Below are 16,883 nucleotides of genomic sequence, written 5' to 3' on the forward strand. Positions count from 1 at the left end.
TTTTTTTTTTATATATATACATCTGAATTTAATTTCTTGCCATTTTTCATAGTCTGTCTTCTCGGCTACAGAAATGCAAACATTAAGAGCACTAACAAATAGATATTGATTGAATATAAAGATTCAGCTTATTTCTAGAAAGCGATCAATTCCAAATATCTAAAACATGATCCAGGTACATGACTAAAATTACTATCCATTTTGTTTTAACTAGTTCTTAGAAGAAAACTAGGTTGCAACTTTTTAGAAAAACAAATTATAGATGAACTTTAAATTTGATTAGAATATGAGAAATTTAAAAAATGTTTATTGTGTGTATGAATGGGATTAAGTAATTTTGAGAAACAAGTAATTTTACATTATTCATGGGATAGCCATGAAGGACTTAAATATTCTTTTTTTTTTTTTTTTTTTTCATTTTACTTTCTACTTTGTTTTAAAACAGTTTCTATTTAATAAAGAAGAAACCTGTAAGCTTGTTTGCACAAAAACATACCATACAGAGAAAGCTGAAGATAAACAGAAGTTAGAATTCTTGAAAAAAAGCATGTTACTAAACTATCAACATCACTGGTAAGAGTTTGCCTTTCCAAGGTGTAATGTTTAAGTTGTTGCACTGGCTGTATAAAGCACATCGTATTAACTAGTATTTTGTTTTGTTTTCCGTAGTGATAGAGTGAAGTATTGAATTTTATTGCTGAGGGATGATGATGATGATTAAAGTTGATAGCATCATTTAATGCACTGTTTTTAATTATACATGTTTTACTGTAATATTCAAAACTTCTTTTGGCATATAAAAGTGTAATTTTATTCCTACAACATTAAGAAATTTATGCTTTAAGGTGAGTGCTCAAATCATTCTTCTAGAGGCGTATTATTATTTTGTACTTAGACAATGAAAAAGACCTTAAGTATATAAAATTAATGTTTGTTTGATGTTTGATAGCTTTTACTTTAAGACAGTTATGTTATACATAACCAGTAGTTACATGTAAAACTGATAAAACACTAACAAGATCTTTTGTTTTTTTCAAAGTGAAAAAGAATTTAACATTATTATTTTTACTTCCAAAGTAGTGTGTGCTTATTAAGCAACCTTCAAGCATAGGAAATAGTTGTTAAAAATCTTACTTTCAAGTATATCCAAACCACTTTTACTCTTTCTTCTACATAATTTTATTTACAAATACCCATAGTCTGTGTGAGCTCGTATTTTGCTTTGGTTTTGTCTTTCTAAAAAGCATAAGGTCCTGGGAATATTGAACAGGAAAATGATCTTTATTTTTTTTAAAAAAAGGATCTTTATACATTTCTTCTTGAATGTTTATCCTTTTCATATCTTAAATTAAACCATCTGGGCACTTCTGGGGAAGTTAAAAGCTATGGATTTCAGTTCAAACATGACCAAGTTCTTCTCTCAGATATTACGGTTGGGGCCTATTTTTTCTTTATTCCTTAGTATTTTATATCCACAAACCCTTGCTTGCCTTTTACCACCTATCAAAACCTGAGAAAGGCACCAACCATGATATCTGAGTCCATCTCTTAACTCTTGGATTCTACTTAACATGTTGTTGTTATGTGCCATCAAGTCGCTTGTGACTCATAGCGACCCTGTGTACAACAGCCCTAAACTCCGCTCTGTCCTGTGCCAATCACACCGTCTCTGACACTCCCATCCCAATTATCCCAGTCACTGAATCAATCCACCTCATAGAGGGCCTTCCTCTCCTGCGCTGTCCGTCCACCCTCCCAAGCATGATGTCCCTCTCCAAGGACCAGTCTCTCTTCACAACATGTCCAAAGTATGTTAGACGGAGCCTCAGAATCCTTGCCTCCAAGGAGCCACCTGGTTTAACCCTTTCCAGGACAAATCTGTTTGTTTTCCTAGTAGTCCATGGTATTCTCAATACTCTTCTCCAGCACCACAGCTCAAAGGCATCAATTCTCCTTCTATCCTCCTTGGTCATTGTCCAACTCTCTGATGCATAACAAGTGATTGTGAAGACCATAGCCTGTATCAGACGCACCTTAGTCTCCAGAGAGACACCATTGCTCTTCAGTACTTTGGAGAGGTCCCTAACAGCAGACTTTCCCATGGCAATGCGCCTTTTAATTTCCTGGCTGCTGGTGCCAAGACTGTTGACTACAAAGCCAAGGCAACTAAAGCTGTGTACAATCTCACTCTCTTCACCATCCATCCTGATGCTGCCGATTGGTCCAGTGGTGAGAATCTTTATCTTCTTGACATTGAGCCTCAATCTATATTGTAGGCTACAGTCCTTGACACTCTGCAGCAGGCGCTTCAGGTCCTCTTCAGTTTCAGCAAGCAGGGTTGTGTCATCCGCATAACGCAGGTTGTTGATAAATTGTCCACCAATCTTGACCCCACATTTCTCCTCATAGAGCCCAGCCTCCCGGATAATCTGTTCTGTTTTTAAATGTACTATGTTAAGTAGTCTATTGGTGGACTACTTAACATAGTTCATTTAAAAAAAAAGAAAGAAAACAAGTTCTCAGGAAGAGCAGACTTGTAGGTCATCTGCCTGCCATGACCTCTGTCATTAAAGAAATTCAATTTGATGGCCAGGCTTAGAGCTCTGAATCACCTAGAATTACAGAGGGACCATTAGAAAAAGAAAGAAAAGGAATGTCGTCAGAAACTCACCCATTAGAGTTTTGTTGTTTAGTTGTAAAGATACAGATATTTAATATTTGAATGCTATTCTTTATATATATTTCTTTTTTAACTCTGAATGTTGTATAATACTTTGAAAGCAAAAATAATTTTAGATGCTCTTTTATTTTGACAAAAACTAGTAAAGATGTTGTTATTGTTACATCATACTTATAACTAGTATTACTGTCCTACTTGAAGTAAATACTATCAAGTGAAAATTAAATTTTATATATTCATGATATTATTTGCCATCAAGTCAGAACCAACTCATAGTTGACCCTCCAGTGGGTTTTCAGAGGCGTAAGTCACATGGGAGGAGATTGCCCATCCTTCTCCCATATATACTTACGGTATTCTTTATGACCTGGTTACAAAATAACTATACTTCTCTAGAAAACTGATTCAAGTTCTCATCTTAAAGTATAAAATCATGTGAACTATATGTGAATAAAATTGTTACAATTCTCTGTGGCAAAAGAAGTATTAGTATAGTAAAAAAGGCATATTTACAAATGGAGAGAGATGCCTATTTTATACAGCACTGGGTTTATATTTTAGAGGTTTTTCATTGTTATATGTCATTGAGTCAGAACGGACTCACAGCTGACCCTTCAGTGTGATTTCAGAGGCTATAAATTGCATAAGAGGAGATTGCCCATCTGTATTCCCCAGAACAGCTGTTGGATCAAACTGTTTGCCTTCGGATTGACAGCACAACTCCTTACCCATTAGTCAACCAAATCTCTCTTCGGAATTACTAGTCATTATAAAATGCAATTTAACAAGGGATTCTAAAATTTGGTACTTTGGGTTCAATTAAATGACATATGTATGACAAGACTTTTTTATTACCTCATTAATGTATGCCTTGTGAATATAGAATCATAATTTTAATTTCACAAGGCTTAGATTAATAAATAAAATATGCCCTGGAGTGTGATTTTATGACTGTAATATAAAAAGTGTAATTTTTTTTTAAAATTTGTATCCTGCAATATGCTCAGTGCATAAAGGACCACAAGCTCAGACAGTAACATTGTTCTATAATGTTACAGGAATTTATTTTTACCCTTTTTAAAAAAAAGATTGTACTTCACTATAAATTTAAAAGATTTGGTTCTCAGGCTTTGAAAGCAGCTTTTCTTTCAAAAATGACTTCGATTTATACATTTGTAATAAGTACTGTTATAATTTTCACTTAGCCATTGAGTATTTTCCCCATACTTGTGGTTATTGGGCTTGTAGTTATAGTCTCTCTTTTATTGAACAAAATGTAGTAAAAAGTTTTACTTCTGTAACAGTTCATGAATTGTTCCCTGGTCACTAGAATGTATTTTTTTTTATAGTTATTTAGAGCTTTAAATATTCTGCTAAAGGTAAATTGTACAAAGAATGTACAAAGAATCATAGTCTTAAATGACTAATTATAATAAAGTAATAAAACATCCTTGTGCTATATAAATTTATATAATTTCAAAGAAACTAGTTTTCTCCTCATTGCAGTATATCAGTTACTGGCTCAGTGTCCTTAGTTTATTCCAAATACTAAATATTTTTTCATAACCTTTTGTTGTGATGTGGGGAATCTGAAAGTATTTCTTAGACATTTAAATATTATTAAGTGATGGCACTGACTTGGGTGATAATTTTTAATCATTATTAGTGATTTTTTTCCCCTCTTCATTTTATTTCTATGTAGGATTGTGGATAATATGCCTGTAACGTGGTGTTATGATGTTGAAGATGGTCAGAGATTCTGTAATCCTGGATTTCCTATTGGCTGTTACATTACAGATAAAGGACATGCGAAAGATGCCTGTGTTATTAATGTAAGTTCATGAGAAACTCTGTGCTACTTTCAGTTAGGACCTTTTGTTAGAGGGATTTGATCTTTATTGTACAAAAATTATTGCATGTATTGAGTAAATACAAGTGAGATATTCTATTATACAGTTATTTAGTTTTTAAACTGAAGCTAGATTCAAACACATAGGGTTTCCAAGGCGCTCAGTCTATGGAAGCAGACAGCAACATCTTAGTAGCTCATAGGTTTGAACAACACTAACCTTTCTGTTACCAGCCAAAGGCTTTAACCACTGTGATACCATTATTTATTAAGTCCATTCTTTTAAATTTATAAATGTTATCAAAGAGAAGATAATAATATAGAAAGTAACCAAAAATATTTGGTAATGTATTTGCGTAATTAGATTAACTTATGTTAATCTTTTAATAATAATAATATCATATGTTAGAAATTAGCCTGATCATAAAACTTGTTACATGTTAAAGTTTCTTTTTTTTCAATTTTGTCTTAAGTGAATAGCTAGAAAATAGTAGGTAATTAAATGTCTTTTTAACAGGAATTTTTGTATAAAAATGGAACTGTTTTGTACTTCCTTTCAGTTAATGTTTGGCTTATAAAGATTTTAAGACCTAAACATTTTATGATTAAGATTTAGAATTCTTTCAAAACTTAAATTTTTCTACTGGTCATGGCCCAGCTTAAAGTTTTATGATTTGACTATTGTATTGGCAGTTTTCTACCTTTAACTCTTAAGTTTTATTCTACAGTCAGAATTCCATGAAAGAGATACATTTTATATCTTCAACCATGTTGACATCAAAATACACTATCATGTTGTTGAAACTGGGTCCATGGGAGCAAGATTAGTGGCTGCTAAACTTGAACCAAAAAGGTAAATATAAAATTGATAATAAATAAGCAAATATAAGTGAAGGTTCAACGTATAGGTAATTTGGGCCCATTAAACTTAAATCTTTAGCAGAGTGAACAAATAACTTGGGGTTTTAGAATTTATTTTGCTAACTCCTAATAGTTTGAATTGTTATGGAGAAATCATGCAAATAATTTTTTTCTGTCATGGTAAGTGGCCCAGTTTTAAATTTTAAAGTTTTAAAATTTAACAATTTTCCAGCTTATGATAGAGGCCATGATTATTTGAGATAGTGTTTGTTCTCCTTTATAATGCAAAGAACATTGCCTCAGATTTTCAGCTTTTCCTTTTTTCCAAGGTCCATCAACTGCTATAATTTTTAAAGCCATCACTTGGTGTTAGATGCCTTGTGGGCGGAGCCATTTGGTAGCATATCTCTTTAAATTGTTAATTATTTCTTACTATGAAAGTAAGTATGTCAACTACATGTGATTCTATTTTGATTCAATATTCTGTTTTGTCATGCTTTCCCCATCAATGAATTAGAAAGTTTCTCATTGAACTGATGGTTTAAAAAAACAAATGTTATACTAAGATGACACTTAATTTTAAATCACTTTTAAAAGATTCTTTTATGCTGTTCTAACAGTACTGTTTTCAAATATTGGTTTTAATTTTGAGTAATAATTTCTATGCAATTAGAACTTTTTAATGTTGGTAACCAAACCCAAAACACTTTTTCTGGCAATGCTTCTGAGTGCACGCTGGCTAATGCGGCCTGGGTTAGAATTTGGAGATCAGAAAAGCTCTGCCTCTCTCTTCTCCCCTATTCCCAAAAACTCTTTTTCTGGCAATGCTTCTGGGTGCATGCTGGCTAATGCAGCCTGGGGTTACTTGGGTTAGAATTTAGAGATCAGAAAAGCTCCGCCTCTCCTCCCCGATTCCCAAAAACTCTTTTTCTGGTATTGCTTCAGGGTGCGCGCTGGCTACTGTGGTCTGGGGTTACCTGGGTTAGAATTTGGAGATCAGAAAATTTCCATCTCTCTCTCCTCCCCTGATTCCCAAAAACTCATTGCCAGAAAAAGAGTTTTGGGCACTCTGTCCTGCGGCCCTCAGGCCAAGAAAATTTGCATTAGCACCTGGCTTCAAATGGAAGACAAGCGGTATTAACCCATGAGAAGGCAACCCTGGAGTGGAAGTTGTACATTACAGTTGTACTTAACAACTTTAAATTGAAGTCCTATTGGCCGCATCATAATGCATCATAAGAGACTCACAGCAGCATGATATGTTCAGAATCACAGAAATCCTGATGGCTTGAGACCTAGGCCATCACATCAGGGGCTGGTCAATGGGAGATGGGTATTGAATGCTGTAGGCAAAAATGGAATGTGTAAATACTGACATACTAGGTATTGACGAAGTGAGATGGCTTGTCATGGGACATTTTGAATCAGACGATTATATGATTTACTATGCCGGGGATGAAAAGGTTAGGAAAAATGAGGTTGGTTTCATAATTAAAAAAGTAATTTCTAGATCCATCTAAGTACAATGTGGTGAGTGACAGGATAATATCTATCTGCATACAAGGAAGTCCAGTGAATATCACTATAATTCAGATATATGCACCAACCAAGAGAGCCAAAGAGGAGGAAATGGAAGATTTCTACCAACTTTTGCAATCAGATGTTGGTCAAACATGCAATCAAGATGCATTGATAATAAAGGGCAACTGGAATGCAAAAGTTGGGAATAGGGAAGAAGGATCAGTAGCTGGAAAATACGGGCTCAGTGAGAGAAATGAGGCTGGAGATAGAGTGATAGAGTTCTGCACATTCAATGATTGATTCATTACAAATACCTTTTATAAGAAACATAAACGCAGGCTATACACATGGATATCTCCTGATGGTATGCATAGGAATCAAATCAATTACATTTGTGGAAAGACTCGGTGGAGAAGCTCAATATTAGCAGTGAAAGCCAGGCCGGGTGCTGATTGCTGGACAGACCACCTTTATGTAAGTTCAAGCTGAAGTTGAGGAAAATTAAATCAAGTCCACAGGAACCAAAATTTGATCTTAAGTCTATCCCACTCAAATTTCAAAACCATCTCAGGAACAGGTTTGAGGTCTTCAGCACCAGTGAGCGTAGACCAAATGAGCTCTGGGAGGATATCAAGAAAATCATCCATGAAGAATGCAAAAGATCATTATAAAGGCTGAAAAAGAAGAAAAGACCAAGGTGGATGTAGATGAGACTCTGAATATTGCATTAGAGTGCCGAGAAGCCAAAGCTAAAGAAAGAAACAAATCAAAGAGCTGAACAGAAAATTTCAAAAGGCAGCTCGGGATGACAAAGCAAGATACTATAATGAAATGTGCAGAGAGCTGGAGTCAGAAAATCAAAAGGGCCAAGCTCGCTCAGTGTTTCTTAAGGTGAAGGAGCTGAAAAACAAATTCAAACCACGGGTGGCAATACTTAAGGATACTTTGGGTAGAATGTTAAATGATCCATGAAGTATCAAGAGAAGATGAAATACACAGAGTCACTGTATCAAAAGGAATTGGCTGATACAGAAGAATTTAATGAAATGACATATGAGCCAGAACCTATGGTGATGGAGGTTCAAAATCAAAAAGGGGGTCCATAAGGGGTGTATTTTGTCTCCATACCTTTTCAATCTGTATGCAGAACAGATCATCCAAGATGCTGGGCTGTTCGAGGAGGAATGTGGCATCAGGATTGGAGGAAGAGTCATCAACAACCTGCATTATGCAGATGACACAACCCTGCTTGCTGAAACTGAGGAGGACCTGAAGCGCTTGCTGCAGAAGGTCAAGGACTGTAGCTTTCAATACAGATTGAAGGTCAACATCAAGAAAACAGAGATTCTCACCACTAGGCCAATTGGCAGCATCAGTATGGATGGTGAAGAGATTGAGATAGTTAACAATTTTAGTTTACTTGGCTCCACAATCAACACTCTTGGTAACAGCAGAAAATCAAGAGAAGAATTGCATTGGGAAAGTCAGCTGTGAGGGACCTCTCAAGAGTATTGAAGAGCAGTGACGTCAGGCTGGAGACTAAGGTGCACCTGATCCGGGCTATAGTCTTCCCCATCACATGCTATGCATCAGAGAGTTGGATAGTGAATAGGGATGATAGGAAGAGAATTGATGCCTTTGAGCTGTGGTGCTGGAGAAGAGTATTGAATATACTGTGGACTGCTAGGACAGATTTGTCCTGGAGAAAGTGAAGCCGGAATGCTCCTTGGAGTCAAGGATTCTGAAGCTTCGTCTGACGTACTTTGGGCATTTTGCAAGAAGGGACTGGTCCTTGGAGAGGGACATCATGTTTGGCAGAGTGGAGGGGTGGTGAAGGAGAGGAAGACCTTCGATGAGATGGATCAATTCTGTGACTGGAGTGGTAGGAATAAGTGCATTTGGGGTGGCTAGGTTGGCACAGAATAGAACGGCATTTAGAGCTCTTGTACATAGGGTCGCTGTGAGTCACAAGCGACTTGATGGCACATAACAACAACCAAACCCAACCCACTGATGCGAAATTAATTCTAACTCATAGTGACACAGTAGGACAGAGTAGAACTACCACAGAGGGTTTCCAAGGTATAAAATTTTGCCAAAACAAGTTGCTATGTTTTTCTCACACAAAAGAGCTGATGGGTTTGAACCACCAACTTAGCAGCATGAATGTTTCAACTGTTGACTCTGTCAAGATTGTGAAATATGTACAAAAATCTCCAACCTTTATTTAACCCTACTTTTTAAACTGTACTATTATCAACCAAAATGTTTCTTCCCTCAGCTTCAAACATACCCATATAGATAAACCAGACTGTTCTGGACCCCCCATGGATATAAGTAACAAGGCTTCTGGGGAGATCAAAATTGCCTATACTTATTCTGTTAGTTTCCAGGTGAGTTTGCTTTTATTTTCACTATAACTAGAAATTGATATTAAGTTTGTATTGCTTGAACTAATTAAAAAATATTAATGATTCAACTTGTCAGACAGATAGGCTATTGATGAGTAAATTTTTAGAATAATTTTTCAGTGCAGTGGAAAACAAAATTGCACGCTAAAAAAAGAAAAAAAGTCTTAGTTTGAATGTGAAGGCATGGAGAATCCAAAATTGACCCAAACTAGATCTGTGTTTGTTCTATTCCCAATAAAGCAGATGCAAAAGAATGTGGAAATTGTATAATATTATTAATATCACATTCAAGCAAAATATTGTTGAAGATATAATATCTACTGGATGATAGTACATTGACATGAAACTGCTAGAAGTTCAAGCTGTTTTTTGAAGAGGCCATGGCACCAGGGATATCATTGCTGGTATTAGATGCATCGTGGCTGAAAGCAGACTATCAGAAGAATGTCTATCTATGTTTCATTGACTATGCAGAAGAGGCATTTGACTGTGCGGATCACAAGTCAGAGTGTCTAAGATTTATCTTTCCAGTGACTTTCCTAGTCAATCATTAAGTGTACTTATTGTAATTATTGTACTAACGAGAAAAGATCAGGATGAGATATAAGCCACACCCCTACTAGATGCTTAAATAAGTTCACGGGACTTCAGCACTAGGCAATTTCTCTTGTGGAATGCTGGCCTGGAACACAGTATCCATCCTGCATTATCTGTGGTCACCATCCAGCTGCTCCACACTGACAGTCTACAGGATCCTGGCCCATCACTCACCAGTTTCTGCAAATCCAGCCTGCATGCCCACAGCCATGTGAGTCATTCACCTGACAAGTCTGAGTCTCTGGGAGACCTTCTAGAGAACCACCAAACCCAAGGAACAGAGGAGCTGGGGAACTGAGCAAAGGAGGAGCTGTTGATATTGTAAAATCATGGACTTACACAGCAGTTCAATAATTTGGGGTAATACTGACTTGACACTTCTTATAACTGCTCTGCTACTAAACTTAGCGAAATGAATTATAAAAACAACAAACTATGGGTAATATTGGGAAGAATGGGACCCTAGAACTCTTAATTGTGCTCATAAGAAATCTGTACCTAAAAAAAAAAAAAGAAATCTGTACCTAGACATAGAAGCTGTTGTCTGAATTGTACACTGTGTGTAAAATCTAGAAGGTTTAAAATCTAGAAGGGTCCACATCAGAGGTGTATCCTTTCTTCATATTTATTTCGTCTCTATGCTGAGCAAATAATTTGTGAAGCCAAACTCTGTAAAGAATTATGTGCATTGGGTTCAGCAGAATATTCATTAACAACCTACCCTATGCAGATAACACAGTGTTGCTTGCTAAAGGCAAGGGGAACCTGAGCACTTGTTGCAGAGGATCAGAGACTACAGCATTCAATGTGGATTTCATCTTAACATTAAGAAGACAAAGGTCCTTCCAGCTGGGCCAGTGGGCAACATCATGATAGATGGAAAAAGATTGAAACTGTAAATAATTTCTTCTTGCTTAGATCCGCAGTCAGCACACTTGGTACTAGCAGTCAGGAGATAAGGAGGTGTATTGCTTTGGGCAAGTCCATTGTCAGGGATATCTCCATGATGTCAGTTTGAAAGCTAAAATGTGTCTGATTCAGGCCATGGTCTTTTCAGTTTCTTGCTATGTATCTGAGAGCTGGATAATGAAGAATGACAGAACAATTATTGACGCCTTTGAGTTGTGGTGTTGGAGAACATTACTGAATATCCTATGGACTGCCAAAAGAACAAACAGGTCTTGGCAAAGATGCTGCCGGGGGGCTACTTTGAGGCAAGGATGGCAACACTTTGTCTCTCTTACTTTGGACTTGTTGCTAGGAGAGGCTATTCCTTGGAAAAGGAAGTCATGCTTGGAAGGGTGGAGAGTCAATGAAAGAGAGGAAAACCCCAATGAGATGGATTGACATGGTGACTGCAGGAATGGGCTCTCAGAGATGCTGAGGTTGGCCCAGGGTAGAACAGCATTCAGATCTGTTGTTCATAGACTATGCTGTGAATTATCCTTGACTCTCTGCCACCTAACAAGAAGAAATGTTAAACATAAATGTATAAGACAAAAGGTAGAAAATAATCATAGGAGATGCTAGGAAAATACCGTAAGTAAGTACAAAAAGGATTTGAGGAAACACCACCATTTTTTAAATCAAGATTTATATAAAATGAAAAGTTTCCTATTGATTATTTATATGAGCTTTAAGAAAAGTGAAAGGACAGATCCGATTGGACAGTACAGACACATAAAATGATAAAAGAGGGTTTTTATTAATGGAGAAGTTTCTCAGGAGTACATTCAACTCTAGCTCACTGCTGTCTGGCCGGTTCAGTCTCAGCAACCTTCTTTTGAGTTTGTGAGGCTGTAAATCTCAACTGAAGAGACTTCCTGTCATTTTCCCTTAAACCTGCTAGTGAATTCATACTGCTGAACTTTTGTTAAGCACCCTAATATGTTGTACACTACCAAGACTCTTAGGAGCAGGAATGTAAAAGTTCATTTTTATAAGAGTCTTCTATCTCTATTAAGAAAAGAAAATAGTTTGTCCGTTATGGTTGTGACATTTACAATTCCCACATAGAATTTTATTTTGCATGCCTTATATAGTAGATGGTATGTATTTCTTTCTAGATATTAAGTTAGAATTGTGACTTAGTGATTTGGTTAGGTACCAAATAGGCATAGCTGAATGGCATCAAAGAGAATCAAGAGGAGCTAGTCAGTTTAGTTATTTTTGGAAAAAAATTTAAATATAACTGAATTTTGACATAAAAAATACTGGTTGCTGTTGTTAGGTGCCATCAAGTGCCATCGAGTATGAACCTATGAACATCTTAGTGAGCCTATGAACAACAGATTAGAACCCTGCCCTATCCTGCACCATCCTCACAAATCTGACACAGTAGAGTCCATTGTGGCAGTCACCAAGTCAGTCCACCTGGTCAAGGGTCTTCCTTCCCAAACATCATGTCCCACTCCAAGGAATAGCCACTCCTAGCACATGCCCAAAGTATGTGAGACAAAGCCTCCTCATCCTTGCCTCCAAAGAGCACTCCGGTTGCACCCTCTCCAAGGCATATTTGTTTGATTTGAAATCTCATTTGCCTCTCAAATTTTTCAGAAAAAAAAGTCTAGGTAGACTTTTTTATTCACTGTTTAATCTCTTCTGAGTTTCCTTAGTTATGAGTAAATCTGAAAGTCTCCATCTCACAACTAACTGAAATTATAATCATTAGAAATTGCAGTTGTAGACTGGAAAGGAAAGACAATGGAATGGAACGAAACTATGCATTGAAATTTTTGGATTCATAATACACTGTAAGCTAATGCTTGTTTAAATACGTTTCTTTTGTTTTGATGTATTTTTCTCTCTGTAGGAAGACAAAAATATCAGATGGGCTTCCAGATGGGATTATATTTTGGAATCTATGCCTCATACCCATATTCAGTGGTTTAGGTAAGAGTACAGTTAATCTATTGCCTGGTTAGTACTTAACTCTAATTTTGTTCTTTTGAAAATCTCCTTTGCTTCTCTTATCCTTTTAAATTTTTCAAAAGTCTAAACTTTTGAATCAGCTAGACTTGGGTTCACATCCTGGCTTGTTTTGTTTTAGATCTTGGCTTTTAGTCACTGTGGTTTTGAATCAGAACAGGTCACTTGTCTTTTTGCAGTGTGGGTTTTTTGCCTAGACCTAACTATCTGATGGATTTGTGAGGTTAAATGAGACCATTAAATAGCAAATTTAAACAAGTTACTTGTTTAACAGTCTTCAATAAATAAAGCTGTTATCCACCACTCATCTGTCACTTTGCTGAACTGTGGTGCATGTTGCTCTGTAGCTGAAAGATTTGTAACTAGTATTTGAAATACCTGAGGATCACCCATGATGGACAGGTTTCAGTGGAGCTTTCAGACCAACGCTAACTAGAAACAAGACTGGCCATCCATTTCTGAAATTACAGGCCTTTGTAAACTCTGTGGACAGTAGAAGAACATTGTTGGATATCGTGCCAGAAGACGAACCCCTCAGGTTGTGACTGGAGAAGAGTTCTGTCCTCAAAGTAGAGTCCATAATGACATGGAGTAAAACTTGCTCTCAGTAATGTACCTTCTTTTGTTGATGTTGCAAGACCCATAATGAGGAGAAACATTACAAACATCCATTAATAATTGACATGATGAAGATGGTTACAATGGCTCAGGATAGAGAAGGGGTCTGAACTGTTGTTTATTGGGTCACTACAAGTTATAGTTGACTACCCCTAGCAACAACAGCGGTTACTATTGTCATTCATTTTGTTTTTTTTATCATTCTTTTCAAAGTGTGACTCAAAACTTTTATCTCAAACTATTCATACATTCATCCCCTTTCCCTGATTTGTTCGGTTCTCTTTTTTTTTACACTCATTCACTTGCTACTTCAGTAAATTTCTTAAAGGTAAGGCCAGTTCTTTGTTAATTCATTGTAATTTTTGGTGCAGTAGTTCAGGGACTGTAGTTATTACATAATATTGAACAGAGAAAATAATTCTAGTTTAAAATAGACTACAAAATTATGCTGTATTATGATAAGATTTACTAATCTTCTAGAAGGAAACATGAAAGAACACAGTTCTTTGAATTTGTTTTGTTTTAGATAAAGTTTTAATTTTTTTTTAATCAGTGCTATTTAATGTTCCTTATTTAAATAAGAATTTCACAACACTGATGATTAAACTAGAAATAAATCATGATGTGTCTGTTTCTACAGCATAATGAATTCCTTGGTAATTGTCCTCTTCTTGTCTGGAATGGTAGCTATGATTATGTTACGGACATTGCATAAAGATATTGCCAGATATAATCAGATAGATTCTACGGTGAGTAAAACCATTTTAACTACTATCTGGCCAACTTTGTATTTTTACTTTGGAAAAAGCTTAAGTATATTTATACATAGAATCTGATTCTAAAACATTCATAAGAAAGTGATGATTAAGAACAATTGGTATTATCTAGCAATTTATAGAGAAAGACCCTGATTCTCAGAGATGAACTGTTAATAATTGCATCTGTGTCAGTATGTTAGATTAAGATCCATGTAGGCTGTATAGGTGTGCAACTGTCTTGCCTCTTACCTGAATGTGTGCCACCAACTTGGTCATAGTCTCCGTACCCAGCATACATCCAGTTTTTAAAATGGCAAAGTTGAGTGGAATTCTCCTAAGCAATTTTCATTTCTGTTTATGTAAATTTTTTAAACTACTTTTTACTGAATTGTTATTTCAGCTTTTTTGGTATATCTAAAGAAATTTAACAACTTAGCCCTGTTTATTCTCAAATATTTTCATAAGGTGCATAATGTTGGACATTTTGCAAACGTATTTTACACATTTTGTAAAGTGTTGCATTTTATACATTTTCATTTTATAGCAGCAAAAAAAAAATTCCAAGGGAATCACAAGAATTTATACTGAATAGAGAAGAGGAGACTGTCTCTTCTTTAGTTTCTTTAGCTTTTCCCCTCAACTTTTAAATCCTATTCAAACTAGACAAAAACTCCCATATTATATGAACTTTTAACATTTCTGTTAAAGTCTTCTCCCCACACAATTTTTATTGATTATTCCTTACCAAATTTTGTCTTAAAATTTTATTAAAATGATCTCTAAATGTTCTGTTAATATTTGCTTATTTCAAATAACTTCTATGTTAGTGGATTTCTTTTTTTTTTTTAATATGGTGATACCATGTAGAATAAGACAATTCCACTCTTTTCTTCCCTCAGTTCTCTTTAGTATTTAGCTGTCGGAGTGAATCTGTTAAAGCATAAGTATAATGTTGCTCCAGGTCACAACTGTCTAGTAGTTTCCCATTTATGTCATGGTGAGTTAGCATTTCCAGTTTGTATTAAGGCCCAAATAACTTAAGACCCCATTACCTTCAAAGCTCTCTTCCAGCCATACTGATCACCTTGGCGTTCCTAAGGCACTGTTTGTACTTCAGATAAATCAAATAATGCCCAGCATACAATGGGTGTTATTATTTATTAAGACACAAGTCAGCCAGTCATTGGTGTACCACAGTTGTTGGTGAATTGCTAGTGATCATTTATGATATTTAAATTGTCCCAAAGGACTCCTAAAAAAAGGTAAACTGAGGCCAGAGCAGGGAATAGAATGCATGTATGATAAGTTGGGGTTGCCCTGTGGGTCAACGTCTATATCAGGTTTTTACCCATTTAGGAAACTTTAAGCCCTGAATTAATTGTGAGAGGGCTCTTTAAAATCTTCTTCGTTAGATATGAGGAAATTTTTTAATTGAGTAAATATGCTTTTTTTATTTTAAGGAGAGTGAGAAGAGAGCTGAGTCTTACTTTCCTGTAATAAGAGTAGATTCTTTAAGTGGGCCCAGAACTATTCATTAGCAGAAACAAGTAGGACTCTTCACACAGAAAGTCTCCCATATTTAAGTTTTCAAAATGCCTTCAACTTAAGATCAATTAAATATGAAGTGTGAGCCAGAAATTTACAAGACATAAATTGGATTTTTTGTTATTGTTCCATGCAGTTGAGACTGAACTAACTCATAGATGACCTTCCAGCACATTTTCAGAGGCAGTAAATGTGCATGTGAGGAGATTGGCCAGCCCTCTCCCATGGAGTAGTTGGTAGATTCAAACCATGTGCCTTCAGGATTGCAGTGCAGCTTCTTACCACAAAACCACCAGAACTTCCTAATTTGGATTTAAACTTCCAAATATTTCATGAAATGGAGTTATTATTAGTTAGAGCTAAAAAAAATTTCAAAACAGATAAAATATTAGAATCTACAGATAAAAGAAACCGTTTATGTCAAACTTAGTAAACATTTAAAAATAATAATAACAACAGTCAATACCTAGACTAATTAATCGAGTGAAATCAGAGAACATGAAGGACAAAAGAAAGAATTTAGAGTCAGCCAAAGGTGGGGGGGTTGGGGGCATTGGAAGATTGAATATTAGCAAAGGAATAACAGTATAAATGATTTCAAATTGGTGAGAGAAATTAACTGTTGACCTAGAATCATGTACCCCAAAGATTATTCTTTCAAGAATAGAGAGTAAGTTTTTTCAGGCTAAGAAAAACAATTGATAATACACAGACCTTCCTGAAAGAATTTTTAGAAGTACTTTAGGAGAAAAGAAAACAGTATTTAAGGGAAATTTTGAAGGATTGGTGGTAAACAAAAGAAATTTTAAGTGAGTATGATTTGTTTATAACAATAATAAATCAAAATTGAGAAATTAATAAAGGTGTATAAGCAGAGAAAAGACAGATTATTTGACAGATGGTATTGGGACATAGTGGATGGCCATCTGGGTAAGAATTAAGATAGATTTCAACTGGACTCTATTAAAATCAGTGAATTGAATGAAATTTGACACAAAATACTAGAAGAAAATATGCAAAATTATCTGTAAATGTTGGGATAAATAGAATTTTGTAAGGATGACAGAGAAGTCATAAAAGAAAGATTTCTATGTTAAATATATGTTGTTGTTGTT

The 16,883-nt window shown here is 35.5% G+C and overlaps 1 protein-coding gene across 1 annotated transcript in view; it reads left to right on the forward strand.

Annotated features, from left to right (window-relative positions):
* Positions 1-16,883, forward strand: part of TM9SF2 (transmembrane 9 superfamily member 2) — a 76,528-nt gene that overhangs the window by 29,823 nt on the left and 29,822 nt on the right. Inside the window, exons 4-9 of the mRNA XM_006879379.1 lie at positions 446-573; positions 4,383-4,512; positions 5,258-5,382; positions 9,193-9,304; positions 12,732-12,811; positions 14,106-14,214. Coding sequence (XP_006879441.1) covers positions 446-573; positions 4,383-4,512; positions 5,258-5,382; positions 9,193-9,304; positions 12,732-12,811; positions 14,106-14,214 — 684 coding nt within the window. The remainder of the gene's footprint in view (positions 1-445; positions 574-4,382; positions 4,513-5,257; positions 5,383-9,192; positions 9,305-12,731; positions 12,812-14,105; positions 14,215-16,883) is intronic.

This window comes from Elephantulus edwardii, unplaced genomic scaffold (genome assembly GCF_000299155.1).
Source record: "Elephantulus edwardii isolate Elephantulus edwardi_28Jun2011 unplaced genomic scaffold, EleEdw1.0 scaffold00003, whole genome shotgun sequence".
Lineage (NCBI taxonomy): Eukaryota > Metazoa > Chordata > Mammalia > Macroscelidea > Macroscelididae > Elephantulus > Elephantulus edwardii.